The sequence below is a fragment of the Agelaius phoeniceus genome, chromosome 27, assembly GCF_051311805.1.
Source record: "Agelaius phoeniceus isolate bAgePho1 chromosome 27, bAgePho1.hap1, whole genome shotgun sequence".
In the NCBI taxonomy this organism is placed as follows: Eukaryota; Metazoa; Chordata; class Aves; order Passeriformes; family Icteridae; genus Agelaius; species Agelaius phoeniceus.
In genome coordinates, this window is record NC_135291.1 from 5190083 (window position 1) to 5205520 (window position 15438).

At 54.0% G+C, this 15438-nt stretch overlaps 2 protein-coding genes and 1 long non-coding RNA gene across 5 annotated transcripts in view; 1 reads left to right on the top strand and 2 right to left on the bottom strand.

Moving 5' to 3' along the window:
* Window positions 1–15438, top strand: part of LOC143695937 (uncharacterized) — a 297449-nt gene that overhangs the window by 190541 nt on the left and 91470 nt on the right. The gene's annotated exons all lie outside the window — the stretch shown is intronic.
* Window positions 107–1954, bottom strand: LOC143695979 (uncharacterized). Its single transcript, XR_013185448.1, has 2 exons — window positions 1479–1954; window positions 107–1226 (listed from the first exon to the last, which is right to left on the bottom strand). It is a non-coding gene; the product is annotated as an uncharacterized LOC143695979 (long non-coding RNA).
* Window positions 3580–13141, bottom strand: LOC129132030 (uncharacterized). Of its 3 annotated transcripts, none has more exons than XM_077191178.1 (2): window positions 13099–13141; window positions 3580–5389 (listed from the first exon to the last, which is right to left on the bottom strand). In XM_077191178.1, the coding sequence occupies exon 2, from the start codon at window positions 5376–5378 to the stop codon at window positions 4470–4472; it is 909 nt and encodes a 302-aa protein (XP_077047293.1). In that variant the 5' UTR covers window positions 5379–5389; window positions 13099–13141; the 3' UTR covers window positions 3580–4469. The 3 variants fall into 3 exon arrangements, with proteins under 3 accessions (XP_077047293.1, XP_054506998.2, XP_077047294.1); XM_054651023.2 differs by lacking the exon at window positions 13099–13141 and adding an exon at window positions 12096–12166; XM_077191179.1 differs by lacking the exon at window positions 13099–13141 and adding an exon at window positions 6801–7579.

Here is a 15438-nt window from a genome sequence, read left to right on the forward strand (position 1 = left end):
TGGAGTTGCACCTGAAGCCCTTCCCGCAGTCGGGGCAGTGGAAGGGCCTCTCCTCAGTGTGAATCTGCTGATGTACTGAAGCACAGACAGACAACTCTTCAACTAATTAAAGTTGAAAAGAAGGGTATTTTATTGCAGTGCTGGACACACAGGGAATCATTTCCAAATGGATGTGCAAGGAGTTGCAGACTCCTGCTCTCTATTTATACAGAAAAGGTTTTACATATCCAAGCAGTTTCTAAGGATGCATAATACAGAATCATTATCTGCCCACTTTGTATTATAGTCAGCTGAATACCTAATATGACTGCGCAATTGCACTGCCTTAATTGGGTCTGTGGGATTTTGAAATAAGGGAGTGGGCGTATGTGAAGAAGAAAGCTCTCTTCCTCATGGTAAACTCTTCACCCATGGCGAGTTTGCAGGATTTTTTGATCTGCTGGTCATGGTCCAAGCCTCTCCAAACTGATTATTCTTAAGGCAAGATATTTCTATGGTCTCTGCTCCTCCACAATTGCTACATCTATCCCTGTCACTCCGAGCTTTACTTTCTAATATATTTGTTACTCTTTCACTAACCTATGTGATTTTTGCTTAGCTAACATACCTTCTTAACTAATTTTAAAATCTTAACTAAAATATGCAATCTTCTACTATCTCAGTTATACTCCCAGCTGGCCCCTTGACTCATCCACAGTTTTCAATTATCGTAAATACATTTCCAGCTGATCCCTTGACTCATTACGATGAGATTGGAGCTGCTCAGAAACCACTTCCTACACTCGGGACACTCATAGGTTCTCTCCCCAGTGTGGATCTTGCAGTGATTGATGAGGTTGGAGCTCCACCCAAAGCCCTTCCCACACTCCCCACACTTGTAGGGCCGTTTCCCCATGTGGATCACCTGGAGCCAGATCACATCTGAGCTCCAGAGCTCCAGCTGAAGCCCTTCCCACATTCCAAGCACTTGTGGGGTTTCTGCCAACCACGAGTTGTCTCTACCACCTCTGAGTTCTGAATGAATCTCTGGCTGCCTTCTGGACACAGGGGGCATCTTTCCTCCTCACAGCTGCCAGGGCTGGGTTTGCAACCCCTCCTTGTGTGGGATCTCCAGGGCTTATCCTCCCCGTTGGATTCCCATGCCATGGAGATGCTCAAAACGGCCTTTTCCATGAGGTTCTGCAGCAGGGATTTGCTCTCCCTGGTCTCCGTCTGCAGCTCAGTGCCTGGGGAAGGAAAGGAAAGAAAAGGAGAGGAAGGAATGAGGAAGGAAGAAGGACAGAATGAGAAGGGGAAGGAGCTGTGGACAAGGACAGGATGGGATTTGCCTCTTTGCCAGAGGGAAGGGGAAGGAGATTCCCCCAGTTCATCCTTGGCAGGACGGCATTGGTAGCGGGGTTGTCCTGCAGCCAGAGGAAATGTTGGGCTGAGACATGAAACAGAGGAGAGGGAGAAAGGGGCAGTGACTTCCTCCTTGCCTGCCTCAGTGTCCCAGGCCATCTTCCTTTTCCTCGCAGCCTCCTCCAGCTCCATCCAGACAAAGATTGGGATTGACAAATCCTGGCTTGGGGGAAAAACAACAGGTGAGGCCCTTGGTCCTGCTTCCCAAGTCCAGCTCAAAAAGTAACCGCCCTGTTCACAGTTGGATGGGCCCAGACCCTGCTCATCTCCAGCCTCCCCCACCCCTCCAGGCTGACAGGATCCCTCAACTCCGGGATTGGCCTTCGTTGCTCTCCCCACTCTGATGCCAATCAGAGTCCCAATACCAATGTCCCCCCCAGCTGGTACCACTGCCCCAGCCAGTACAGACAGTTTGCCACAGGAACTTTCCACAGTTCTCCAAAGGGGCATCTGTGTCTCACCCTTGGGGCCCTGCAAGATCCAAACATCCCCTCCCCTGAAACAAACCCTCCTAGAGATCCTCCAGTGGATTTGGGGTGAGTTCCCCCTCCCCACTCACCTGTGAGATCTGGGGGGATAGATGCTGCCAGGGCCAGGGGAGCTGCAGACTCAGTGGGCGAGTGGGAAAACAGCGTGGTTCTGCTGCGGCTCCTCCTCTTCTTCCTCCTGTTCCTGCTCTTCCTTTTCCCATCCTCCGCTTCTCTCCCTCCTCTTCCTATTTCTCCTCCTCCATGCCCAATCCAGATCCTCCTTTCACACCCTTCTCTCTCCCATGGCTGCAGCGTTTGGGTGGAAGGAACCAGGGAACATCCCATGAGCTCCCCAGGGATGGGCAGAGGGCTTGGGAATCCACCCAGTGCAGATCCATTCCCCTCCAGAGCCCCAGGGAATCACTCCAGGGATCAAGCAATGGGGACACAGTGGGATCCCCACGGAACCACCCTTTTTCTATCCTATCCCAAACTTTCCCCCCCTCTCCCATCATTCCCCCAACCCAAGGACCCCTCCCAACTCAATTTGGGGATCCCATCCCTCTCCCACTCTGAATCCTCTTTTTCCCTGCACTCCCACCCCTTTCCAATCATGCCTTCAGCTCCACCTCTCATCCCTATTTGGTTTTGGGGGATGCAGGTCCCTCCTGCTCAGTCTGGAGGGTCACATCCCCCCTTTCCCTCGATTCATGCATCTCCTAGCTGCTTTTTCCTGGGAAGAATCCCTCAGTTTTGGGACTTTTGGGGTGTAGTTTAAGAGTGTGACAGCTCTGTCTGGCTTTCCCCTCCTGTTGTGGCCTCTCAGCTGCCCCTGACATCCTGGGGGTGCTGGGATTTTCTTCCTGGGGACAAGGATGTTCATCCCCTTCCAGGAGCCCAATGCCCGGCTGGGGCTCCAGTTCAGGGGGTCCTTGAGCAACTGCCCCAGAACCTCCCCCATGGTCTCCCAGCACAGCCAGAGCCACTTGGCCTGGGGTCCCCAAAGGCCTCAGCAAGGTCCCTCCCAGGAACCCTCAACTCTCTCAAACCCAGCATCTCCCACATCCCCTGCAAGTTCCCCCCATGGCACCAGCCATGGCTATGTCCCCACATGTCACTGGCCATGTCCCACCATGTCATCACCCACCGCTGTCTCCCCACCATGTTTCCATCCCTGTCATTGTTCCCCACATCTCCATCCATGCCTGTGTCCACCCACATCCCCATGAATGGCTATGCCCCCTCCATGTCCATGCGTCACCATGTTACTCTCCATGTCTGTGTCCCACCATATCTGTGTTCTACCATGACTACACCCATGTCTTAATTCAATGTCTACTTTTACCCCAAGACTGCATATTTTAAAGGGATGAAGAGAAATGAAAAGAAAATCAAGACCAAAAGAAAAGGATTTCAGTGTCCATGCTGGCTGAGCATCCACATGCTTGGGTAGAAGGCAAGAACCTTTTCTGGTGGAGTTTCTATCCCACTGTCTCCAAAATCTTAGTCTTTTCCCCAGTTTTCCACCATTTGGCTACGGAAGACACCTTTGGGCAATAGGAAATCAAAATCATGGAATCCCTGAAGTTAGAAAGGACCTTGTCCTGGTTCAGGGCAAATTTGGGAGAGAACCCCCAAAGGAGATTCTCTAGAAAGCAGATTCAATCAGCCCCTCCCCCAACTGCTTCAGGAAAAATAAAATACCTCCTTGGAGAAAAGTGGAAAAAAACTGTTTATTACACAATAAAACCTAAACAATATTAAACAATAAAACCTCTTGCTGCTCTAAAAGAGAGACAAACTCACAAGGTCCCTCTGTGGGCTGTAGCTCAGCTCACTCAGTCCCTTATCAGTCCCTCCGGTGCTGGAAATGCCGCGGCCCAGGCCCGGCCCGGTGGGCCACAGGTGTGAGCTGCCCGTGCTCTTCTGGTGTTCAGGCCAGAGCAGGTTTAAACAGGTCCAAAGAAAAGGGCAAAAAACCCACAGTCCAGAGAACTTCTTTGCCTCAGCTAGCTAAAACTAACTAAAAGCAAAGGAGAGCTCTGTCCCGCTGTCTGTCCATCCGCAGACAACACAGTCCCAGAGCAGGAATGTGGAGGAGCGAGTGCAGTTTCTGAAAACAAACTGCATGCTGCTTCTCTACCCCTTCACTCTCAGAACAAGTCTTAAAGGTACAAAACTTATTATTCAGCACAAACAGAACAGACTGGGGATACAAACATCATATAGTCCACTCCGAATATATCTTCAACACCATTCAGTACTCCCTGAGGTCACCAGAAGATAGGATTGAATGCAAAAGATTTTATGGGGTTGAAAGTCGACAAATCTGTCCTCCCCAAGGAATTCCCATTGTAGGTCTGTGTCCCAATGGATGTTCCTGCTGCTGGGTTTATCTAGCTGCCCACAGGGAACCAGGAAGATGTGGAGCCCCCCAGCCAGGTGTCTTCCCAACACGGATCACCAGGACCATGGATCACCAGGGCTCTGCCCAACAACGCTCACTGAGGATCATCCAATGTAGATCGTCTCATGGGGGACAGAGCTGGAGCAGCACACAAAGCTCTTCCCTCACGTGGGGCACTCACAGGGCTTCCCTTAGTGGCGCCTCCGTTGGTGTTCTGTCAAGTGAGAGCTCTGTGAGAAGCTCATCCCACACTCAGGACACTTGTACGGCCTCTCTCCAGTGTGGATGCGCCGGTGGATGGTGAGTTTGCAGTTTTGCTTGAAGCCCTTCCCACAGTCGGGGCAGCGGAAGGGCCTCTCCTCTGTGTGAATCCGCTCATGTTTGAGGAGATCGGAGCTCCTGTGAAACCTCTTCCCACACTCAGGACACTCATAGGGCCTCTCCCCAGAGTGGGTGCGCTGGTGTTTTCTCAGGTCAGAGTTCCACCCATAGCTCTTCCCACATTCCAAGCAGGTGTAGGGCCGTTCCCCCGTGTGGATGACCTGGTGCCGAATTAGGGCCGAGCTTCCTCTGAAGCTCCTCCCACATTCCCCACACTCAAAGGGCTTTTCCCCAGTGTGGATCCTCTGGTGTTGCATCAGGTAGCCCTTCTGGCTGAAGCTTATCCCACACTCCCCACACTCATAGGGCTTTTCCCCAGTGTGGATCACCTGGTGTCGTATCAGTTGGCCCCTCTGCCTGAAGCTCTTCCCACATTCCCCACACTCAAATGGCTTTTCCCCAGTGTGGATCCTCTGGTGTTGGATCAGGATGGAGTTGTGGCTGAAACTCCTCCCACATTCCCCACACTCAAAGGGCCTCTCCCCAGTGTGGATCACCTGGTGCTGCCTCAGGGTGGAGCTCCAGCTGAAACATTTCCCACATTCCAAGCACCTGTGTGGCTTCTCCCTGCCATGAGGCTTCTCCACCAGCTCCAAGCTCTGGCTGGATGGCAGGATGCATTCCTGGCTCATGGGGGCTCTTTCCTCCCCAGAACTCCCTGGGTACGGTTTGCAGCCCCTCTTCATGAGGTACATTCGGGGCTTTTCCTCCTCCTCCATCAGGCCACACCCTGGGAATGAAAAATCCTGGTTTGCAGAAAAAATCAAGAGGAGAGCAGCTTGGACTGGGAAAACCTCCATGCCCAAGTTCATCTGGGAAAGTCAAAAATCCTCTAAACATCAAAATGCAGATCAAAAACTTCCCCACATCAATATTCAGCAAAACCCCCCTCCAAAATACAGAGATTCAGCCCTCACAAAAAACAAAAGCACCAACATTTGCCCAATGAAGCCCAGAAACACCAAGATTCAGCCTCTGTGATAATCATGGATTCCCCCTCCCCTGGTCACCTGTTGCATATGGGGGACAAACCTCCTGGGGCTGGGGGGAGGCTGCAGATACAGGGAGAGGTAGAACCGTGTGGTGCCGCCTCTTTCTGCTCCTCCTCCTCCTCTGTTCCTGCTCTTCCTCACACTCTTCTTCCTCCTACAACTCCTCCTTCTCCTGCACAATCCCACCCTCTCCTCCCACGTCCAGGGTTTCACCATTTTGTTCTTCAACCCTGCTTCTCCTTCCCTTCTCCTCCTTCCCTTCTCCTCCTGCCCCAGGCCCAGCACCCGCTGCCGGCTCCCTCTTGCCCCCAAACCCACAGCATCCCACGGCAGGGGCAGGGATGGAGCTGGGGCAGGTCGGGCTGGGGCAGCGCTGGGCTCTCGGCCGCTCCCGCCCGCACTCGGTCCCCACTGCAGCCGCTCCCGCCAGGACAGCGCGGGGGGGCCCGGCCTTGGCGCTGCCCCACTCCCACCTCCCCAAATTCCCCTCGAGGGGGGCGCTGGGCGCAGGTGGGGAACGCTGGGAGCTGCGGGTCTGCCTGGCAACTGCTGAGTCATCAGTGCTGCCCGCTCTGATTGGCTGAGCGCTGCCTGAGGGCTGGGGCTGCAGCAAGGGGGGACACCCTGCTCCAGGGGGGGATGTCCCACAAACGCGGGATCCCCATGAAAGGAAGAAGAGGAAAGTGTCTTTACAATCAGATGCTGTGAATCTGCTGAGAGATAGACCCAGGAACTTGTACGTAAGGAAGCGACAGGAGAAGCCATCAGTTTAAGAAAATGTTGTTAACTGATGACACAGACTGCTGCTCAGCCAAGGTCCTGCCAAATTCATGAACTTCAAGAAGAACAAAGACTTCACAGAGCCATGAATATCGGTTGCTACACAAAAGTAGGGAGCATGTCAAGGGGATATGTAGTAAGTGGATTGGGAAGTCTCTTCCTCTCAAGGACACCACCCAATGAGGAAAGGAAGAGGGAGATGCAGCTGGGCAAATTAGGATGAACAGGAGGCTGAGTCCAACAACTGGAGAGAACCTGTAGGAAATGTCCCATGGCCTCTCCCTTTCTTTAGGAATGAAATTACTTTTACAGGACTCCTCTGTCTGCTTTGTGGACAGAATCTCTGGTGATGTCAATTTTTCCACACACCTTGGGACTCGTCCGGAATTCTATCCACCGTCTGGGGCAGCGGGCAGTGAGTGCAGCTGAAGGTGCCTCACCCAGTTTGGGTGATCGGCCCCCTTGGGGGCGGCAGCACCGGGGACTGATTGGGTACCTGAGAGTGACCAGGAGACAGACGAGTGACACATCAGGGGGGGCTGTGAAGAGTCAGCAGGGAGAGAGCACTGAAAATCTCATCAGTGAGTGCACTGGGATCTTTGGGGAGTGAGCATGGCAGGGCACCCATGGAGACAGAAAAGGGAAAGCCAGGAAGGGGTCCTGTGCCAAAGGGATGATGATCCCAAAATATCTCTGAAGGGTCCCTTGGGAGAAGGGTGAGGTAGTTTGCACATTCTCCCAGAGGTAATTAAGGACTTGGACACCCAGGGGGGGCAATAAGGGAAAGTTGAGAAATGATATGGACAACAGGGGATGGATGGTGTTGGTGTGCTGGGAAGAGACTGGGTGAAGGGGAGTGTGCAGGAATATGGTTAAGGCGAGAAGCAGCAGGAGGAATCTATGTGGTGAGAAAAAGAAAAGGGGAGGAAGAGAAAAATACTCAGAATTTAGATGTTTTTCAGCAGAGTCTTATCCTCAACATTTGCCAGCTGATCATTTGTATCCCTGGTTTCCAGGAGAGGAAAACAAGGAGGTCAGGGTTTCAGGGGGTTTCTCTGTGGGGGGCAGCGGCAGCACCGGGCGCAGAGGTGCGGGACCGGGAGCACGGGCTGGGGGCCTGGGGGGAGCTGCGGGGCCGGGCCGGGGCTGTGGGGCAGCCGGGGCTCAGCGCCGGGCGCTGCCTGACCCCACCAGCCCCGGGCAGGGCCGGCAGTGGCCCCCGGCCCCCAGGAGGCTGCGGGACGCCCCGGCCGCTGCCCGGCCCCGTGGAGCTGCCGGCCCTGCCCGCCGGGGGGGCGCCTTTGGACACTGCGGCAGGACAGGGACCGGCTCTGGGATACGGGCTGGGGAGGGCACCCTGAGCACAGGGACAAGGAGCAAGGAACACCTGGGAAATGTGGATTATACATGGAAGGACTGAGATTTTCTTTTAAGGATTTTGTTGGGATCACTGGAGAAACGAATGATTTTGCAGAAAGCTCAGCAGCTCTCAGAGAATGAGCACCCACAGGCACTGAGGGGGGCTGCAGGAGGGGCAGAAGAAGGCCCTGCAGCACTTGGGCACAAAGGCCCAGCAGGTGAATGCAAGAAGGGAGCAGCAAAAGGCCAGGCTGAAGGCAAAGGCCAGGGCAGAGTTCCTACAGCCCCTGAGGGATCAACCCCAGGGCCCAAGGGGGCCCCAGCACCCAGGGCACGGGCTCGGCCACAAGCACCCGGCAGAGGCATTGCCCTCCTCGGCAGGGGACAGCCCACCCAAACAGCCCCTGGCAAGGAATCAGGGCTCCAGCTGCAGGGCACAAGGACACTGCAAGCACAGACAGCAGCACCCTCAGGACCAGCAAGTCCACCCCTTGATGGACATGGATTGGCAGGGCTGTCAAAGCTCCCATCACACCAGGGACCCTCCACACTGGAGCCCTTGAGAACATTCAGGTGGGTCTGCATTGAGAGGAGGCCTCTCCTGATGGACACAGGGGCCTCTCAATCCACTCTGAATCTTAGACCTAATGGGCAAAATAGGAAAGGCATGGTTTAATTATTAAGGGAATAAGTGGGAAAGATGAGCAGGTATGATTTCATCAACCACTACTAGGAGATGTAGGGGATACGTTTGAAATAAATTACTTTTTCTTCCTACTTGATTGCAATTTTCTGGGAAGGAATTTGGTGGCTGGATTTTTATATTGTAAAAGGTGATACAGAGGCTTATGATGTTGTACTTATGTGTCAAATGTCTGGCAACGCCTATGCTGAAGTGAACCCACAAATGTGGACAGTCCAGGGAAAGAGGGAAAATTAGATTTGGAGCCTCACCAAATTACTTTGAAGCAACAAGGACAAGAGATTTAAAGATTTAAAATCAATACCCTATTCCAAGAGAGGGAAGGAAGGGCTTACAGCTTATTACTGACTCTCTCTTAAAGGCAGGGTTTTGGAGCCAGGGATCTCTCCCTACAACACTCCAGTCAAGAAACTGGATGGATGGACACAAGGAGGAATCACAGAATTTTCAAGTGTTAAAAAGCAAATTAACTGAGGCTCCTGCCCTGGCCCTCCTAGACAGGGAGAAAGAATTTTAATTATAGGTGGATGTTAAACAGGGCCATGCCGAAGAATTCTTGTGTTAAAATGTTTAACCCAGTGGCCAGAGTGGCCTCAATGTCTGCAGAATTGCCTGGAGAGGGGCTGGCAAGAAACTCAGGTGTTGTAGTGCGTTTTTATACTTTGTAATACTTCGAAGTAGTTTTGTTTTGTATCCCCATATTTTTCCCAAATGGTTTATCCCAAACTGTACCCCTATACCTGTGTAATCCCTCTCCCGGGATGAGATCATCCCCAAACCCCCACCCTGGCTCTCTGTCAATCACTCAGCATCCCATCCCCTCCATCCAGAAGTTTCGGTCCAGGTTGTCGAGTGATTAGCCAGAGGCCAGGGGTCAGCCCCCCCAGCCTTGCCCCATACGCTGTCCTATATGTTTATCCCCCAGCATCCATCCCTTAGGGTCACTTATAGGTTGGTAAAATGTTATCTACTTTTGGTTTCCACCTCCCTTTAAATGTGACCTTGGCACATCTCCCGGGCTCTCGACAGGAGGCCGCCTGAGGTGCAGGAGCTCCTTTGGGACTCCTAATAAAATCTCGAATTAACCCCTGCTAAGAGTCGGCCCTTTATCTTCTACCACTGTCTCTGGTGTCTCTTGTGCTGTCTCTGGTGTCTCTTGTGCTGCAAAGGCGACCAGTCCAGGTACCCTCAGTACCCTCGGGGCACAGAGAGTGTCTGCCCGCTGTCGGCTATGTCGGGGCTGCCCCCCCCCCGGTGTCTGCCGACTCGGGACTGGCCGAGGGTTCCTGAGAGGCTCGCAGAGAGACCGAGACACCCAGGACTGCATTCAAGGGACAGAGCTCCAGAACCAGGCTGGGAGAGATTGATGAGACAATCCCTGGACTGAGGGAGAAAATGTGTTTGTGGATGGCTCTGCAAGGGCAGCAGAAGGGAAAAGAGCTACAAGACAGGCTGTTATTAAGGAAGGGGAATCAGACAAAGCGCAGGTCACCGGCCCATGCTCACCTCAACCCGCAGAGCTGTGGGTGCTTGTAAGAGCCTGGCACTGAAATGCCCTGGGCAGGAAGGCTTCAATATCTTCTGCTGACACCATGGCACCTAACAGGGCGGCAAAAGCAATTCTGACTGCTTCAGCAAGCACTGCATCACTTATTAAGGTATTTCTAAAACAATTCATAGACAAGGGATTGTGGAAGGAATAGACTCAGAAAGAAGAACTAATTTTACTCGAAAGATCCTTCAGGGGGTTATGGCAACTTTAGGAATACAATGGGACCTCCATAACCCCTGGCACCCCCTGAGCTCAGGTCAGGAGAAATAAAGAAACACTTTTGGAAGCTGGTGATAGAAACCAAGATGCCGTGGGTACAGCTTTTGCCATTGGCTATGGCAAGAAGAAGAACCCGACCCAGGGCAGATATTCAATTATCTCCCTTGGAATTGATGTCTGGAATTCCTTACCCTGGTAATTCTCCACCTTGTGCAGGGTGGAGATAAGGGATGTATGTTTCAAGCAGTCCGTGGCCAGAATCCTGTCTCTTGTGAAATCTCTCCCACAGGAAGCTGGGCTGGCACAGAGCCTGCCCTGGCACTTTGCTGTTGCCAACACCCAGCCAGGACATCGGCTCCTGCCTAAGGAGTGCAAAGCAGCACCACTGGTGGCCAAGGGGCCCATGCCAAGTGTCCCTGAGGCCAGAAACAGCCGCCAGCACAGCTGAACACGGGGGGGACCCCTCAGCCTGGCCTCAAGGGCTCTGAAGCCCCGGAGATTTGCACTTCCCGCCTGCAGCAGGACCATGGCAGCCGCCCCTGAGCCTGCCCTGAAGGCAACGCAGCAGCAGCCAGGGCTCCACAGCGGGCCAAGCCCCTGGGCCTGCCCACAGATCCTCTGCTCAAACCCTCGGAAATCCTGGCCACCCTCCTCTGGCACCTCCAGCCACTGGGGCCAAGCCTTGCTGCCACTGCTGCAGCTTCAGCGCTGGCTGGGCCTGCACTGCCACAGCTGCTGGGGAGCACCACGGCACAATTCCACTCTGGGGCTCACTCACACCCACACACTGGGCTGACTGCGACTGCATTGCTGCAAAATGTACCCATTTTGGTTCTTTTAAATCTTCTTTCTCTGCTCAGGCTTGGTTTGTCTTTGCCTTGGGGAAAGGAATTTTAAAGGTTTTATTTAAAGGATGTTACACCACTCAATGGAGATGAGCTAAACATCTCCACAGACTGGGAATAGCCCAAAAGACACCCACAGAGATAACGACCAGCAACAAAACATCAACGCCCAGCAGCAAACAGCAACCAACAGCTACCCCAGACACTGCCCCCGGCACAGCTGGAGACACCTGGTCTGGAAAAGGCTGAGAAGGAAATCCAGGAGTGTGGAGCTAATTAACTCCAGAGGGGAAGGAATCCGGATCTAATAGGAAACCAAATACTAAAAACTACACCACTTGGAAGCAATGAACATTAAACCAGTGGATTTAGATTGGTTCAGACTACATAAAGTTTAGGAAAAAACTAATAAATCTCACGTGTCATGGAATGATCTTCTCTGCACACTCGGGCTATGTGTGGATGGAATGATGTGTGCTGCATATCTTTGCCAAAACCAAGTAATGCCTTGACTCTCTAACACTAAAGATATTGTTGGAGGGTTTTTGTTTTCCCCGCAGTTTCAGTGACAAGAATACAACGTGAGAATCGTTTTTCAAAATAATCCTACTTTATATGGTTAGGTAGGTTTGGGACAGAAGTGTGAGAATCAAGTTTTGCTATGGGTTTTTCAACATTCACCTAGAACTGCTTTAAAGGTGACCGTTTAACTCAGAAACGGTTAATAGTTTGTTTAAATATTGTTTAAAAAACAAACAAAAAACCCTCCCCCCACCTAAAACCATAACAAAACAAAAAAACAACCAACCAAATTAATAAAAAACAAACAAAACCCACCAAAACCAACAACAACTAAAAAGCAGATTCTGGGGGGGGTGGGGTGGGCTGCATGGCTGCTCCGGAAGAGAAGCTTTATTTCAGGTAGCCCGGAGAGGAGCTTTAGAAATGCAAATTAACCCTGCTGGGGCAAAGCCTGGACAATGTACCTGGGTCTTCCTACCCGGGGCAGGAATTGGGCTGATTCCCTCTGCCTGCTTGCACAGATGGAATTTGCACAGCTAAAGGCAGAGTCCATGGTGAGGATATCTGACTCTGCAACAGAAATTGGTACAGCTGCAAAAGGAAACAGCAAATGGAGAATGTTGTGGATGCAGCTCATTCAGCAGGTGAGCGAGGGGATGCAGGGGGCAGCCAGGCCTCCTGATCCAGGAATGCCTAGAGAAGGACAGGGAATGAGGGCACTCAGAATAATTCCAAAACCAAAGAAGACTCAGTAAGAAAAAAAAAACAGAGTCAATGAGTCAATCTGCTTGGAGATAGGGCCAGGGACTTGTAGAGAAGGAAGTAATGGGAAAAACCATCAGTTTCAGACAATAGAACAAACTGACACGGACTGCTGCTCAAAATTCCTCTAAATTCATGAACTTTGAGAAAAAGAAAAAAGACTTAACAGAGCCAGGAATATCGGCTGTTCTACAAAAGTGGGAATGCACATTAACGAGGACATGCAGTTGGCGGATCGGGAGGTCTGAACCGTCCAAGTACCTCAGCCAGTGGGCAAAAGGCGAGGGAGATGAGGCCGGGAAAATGAGGATAAAAAGGAGGCTGCGAACTACAACAATGGCAGAGAGCGCACGGCAAATGCCCCATGGCCTCTCCCTCTGCTCAGCAATAAAGTCACTTGTACAGGACTCCTCTGTCTCCTCGGGGCACAGAAACCTCCGGCCACGTCAATTTCCCCGCACAGCCACGGGCACGGGGCAGCCGCCTCTGTCCCAGCCACAGCAACCGGGCCGAGCCAGCGCTGCTCTGGCAGCGGCTCCTGCCGAGGCAGCGGCCGCAAGGAGACCGCGGGCAGCCGCTCCCGCAGCGCCCTCACGCCAGCGGCAACACGCGCCGGACACGGCACAACGAACCCGCCTGAGCCCCCTGCCGCCCCCGAGGCCCGCAGCCAGCCCCGAGCCCCCGCACAACCCAGCGCGCTCCCACCTGCGCTGCGGCCGCCTCCCAGCTCCGCCGCCGCCTCACCGCGCTCCGGCCGCTGCTGCCGCTCCCGCCGCTCCCGGGCCCGCACAGACGCTCCGCCAATAGCGCCGCTGCCGAGCCACGGCCGCCCTCAGGCCGCCACCGGGGCCCTGCCCCGCCCCGATCCCACCAATCAGCGCGCCAGAAGCACGACTGACGGCACCGTCGCCCAATCGCAGCCGGGGGCGGGCTCTGCACATGGCACAGCCTCGCCCCGCGCTCTCAGGGCCCCCCGGGCTGCGTGAGGGCAGAGCCGGAGATGAGGAACAGCTCTGGAACGGGCCGGGCCCGAGGGGGATTGAGCTGAAAACACAAACAAACTTCTCCGCGCCTCCCGCCACGGCTTTCCCGGCACTGCGGCTCCGGTGGCTCCGGCTCAGCGGGAGGCCAGGAGCCTCACTTCTCCTACCCCTAGTTAGGAGCATCTGTGCATCGCTTTGATTTCCCTCAAATAGGGGAAACCGCCCCAAACCCCTGTGGATGAGTGGGGGAGGGGAGAGATTTCTGACAGAAAACTCCAAAAACTCAGAGCAGGATAATGAGAAGTAAGTGAAGAGCCTTAAATCCAGCCTTCCCCCACGCCTCCCTCCTTCCAGCTGCACCTCCTACCCCGGCGGTGCCGGAGACAGGGAATGGGGCCGTGCTCACTTCATGCCCCGGGGCTTCTCCCTCTGCTCAGGGACAGGAGTCGTTCCCCTGCTGCACCCTGGGCTCTCTCCCCCCGGAGACTTCTCCAGGAACTTCTCCAAGCTGAGTCCATCCCACGGGGCACAGCCCCCCTCCAAGTGCTGCAGCGTGGGTCACTGTGCCCCGGGGTCAGTCCTGCCAGGACAGGCTGCTCCAGCGGGGCCCCTCTGGCCACGGGGGCACAGCCTCCTCTCAGGCATCCCCGTGCTCCAGCGTGGCTGCTCTGGGGGCTGCAGGGGGATCTCTGCATCCCCACGGATCTGCGGGGGGATCTCTGCATCCCCATGGATCTGCGGGGGGATCTCTGCATCCCCATGGATCTGCAGGGGGATCTCTGCATCGGGCACCGCCGTTTTTGGAGGCACCAGGAATAGCCTGAGCTCTGCCCGAAGCTCTTCTCACATTCCCCACACCCTTCCCGGCACAGGAAGTGTTTTACCTCCTCACAGCTCCCCAGTCTGGGTTTGCAGCCCCTCCTCGTGTGGGGTCTCTGGGGCTTTTCCTCCCCATTGGATTCCTGCCCTGTGGAGCCATTCCAAATGGCCTCTCCACGGGGTTCTGTGGCAAGGATTTATTCTCCCTGGTCTCTGTCCACAGCTCAGTGCCTGGGGGAGGAAGGACAAGGAGAGGAAGAGACTGGGAGAAGGGAAAAGGCAGGAGGAGAGGAAGGAAGAAGGAACAAGGGAGGAAGGAGATGGGAAAGGAACGTGGATGGATAAAGGACGGAATGAGGAGAGGAAGGAGGGCAGAGAAGGAGAAGATGGGATTTGCCTCCATGCCAGAGGGAAGGGGAAGGAGATCCCCCCCAGTCCATCCCTGGCAGGATGGCGTTGGCAGTGAGGCTGTCCTGCAGCGATGCTGGGCTGGGAGATGGAGCAGCAGGGAGGGGAAAGGGGCAGTGATTCCTCCTGCCCTGCCTGGCTGTTCCAGTCTGGAGCATCCTGGTGCTGCCGAGGCCCTTGGAGCGTCCGGCACTCAGGAGCCCGGAGCTCACGGCTGCTTTATAAAGCTGACAAAGTCGGCAGGATGGGTCTGGGTATGATCTCAGCAAACTGGGTTTATTGGTACAGGAGCAGGGGACAGAGCTGAACAGGGTCCAGGCACAAAGACAGGGTGCAAGCTGAGGGCACAGGGGGTTTTTGTATGGGGTAGTGAGGGTGGAGCTGAGGGTCAGGGTCCAATGGATATGGGGGAAAATGTGCAAAGGAGGGGTTAAGGGTCGGGTCAGCTAATAGGGAAATGGGCAGAGGAATGCAGTAAACTGGGGCCAATGGAGGGACTGAGAGGGAGAACATTCTAGGGGCTAACCAGAGATGGGTAACAGGGGGTGAACTTGGGTAATTAGGCCAACAGGCCAATGGGGTAACATAACTTTCCATAAATCAGCATGTGCCTGAGCAAAGATCTGTGGGAGAAGCAAGCTTCTCACCATAACCTTGAAATCTATTCTTCTCAGTCCTCCACAGCTGTGGAATTGAGACTCTGATGGTAGAGTCCTGGGCCTCCACACTAGTACATCTTTCTTTTCCTTGCAGCCTCCTCCTCCGCCGCCCAGACAAAATTTAGGATTGACAAATCTGGCTTAGGAGAGCAACAAGGGGTGAGCACCTTGGGTTT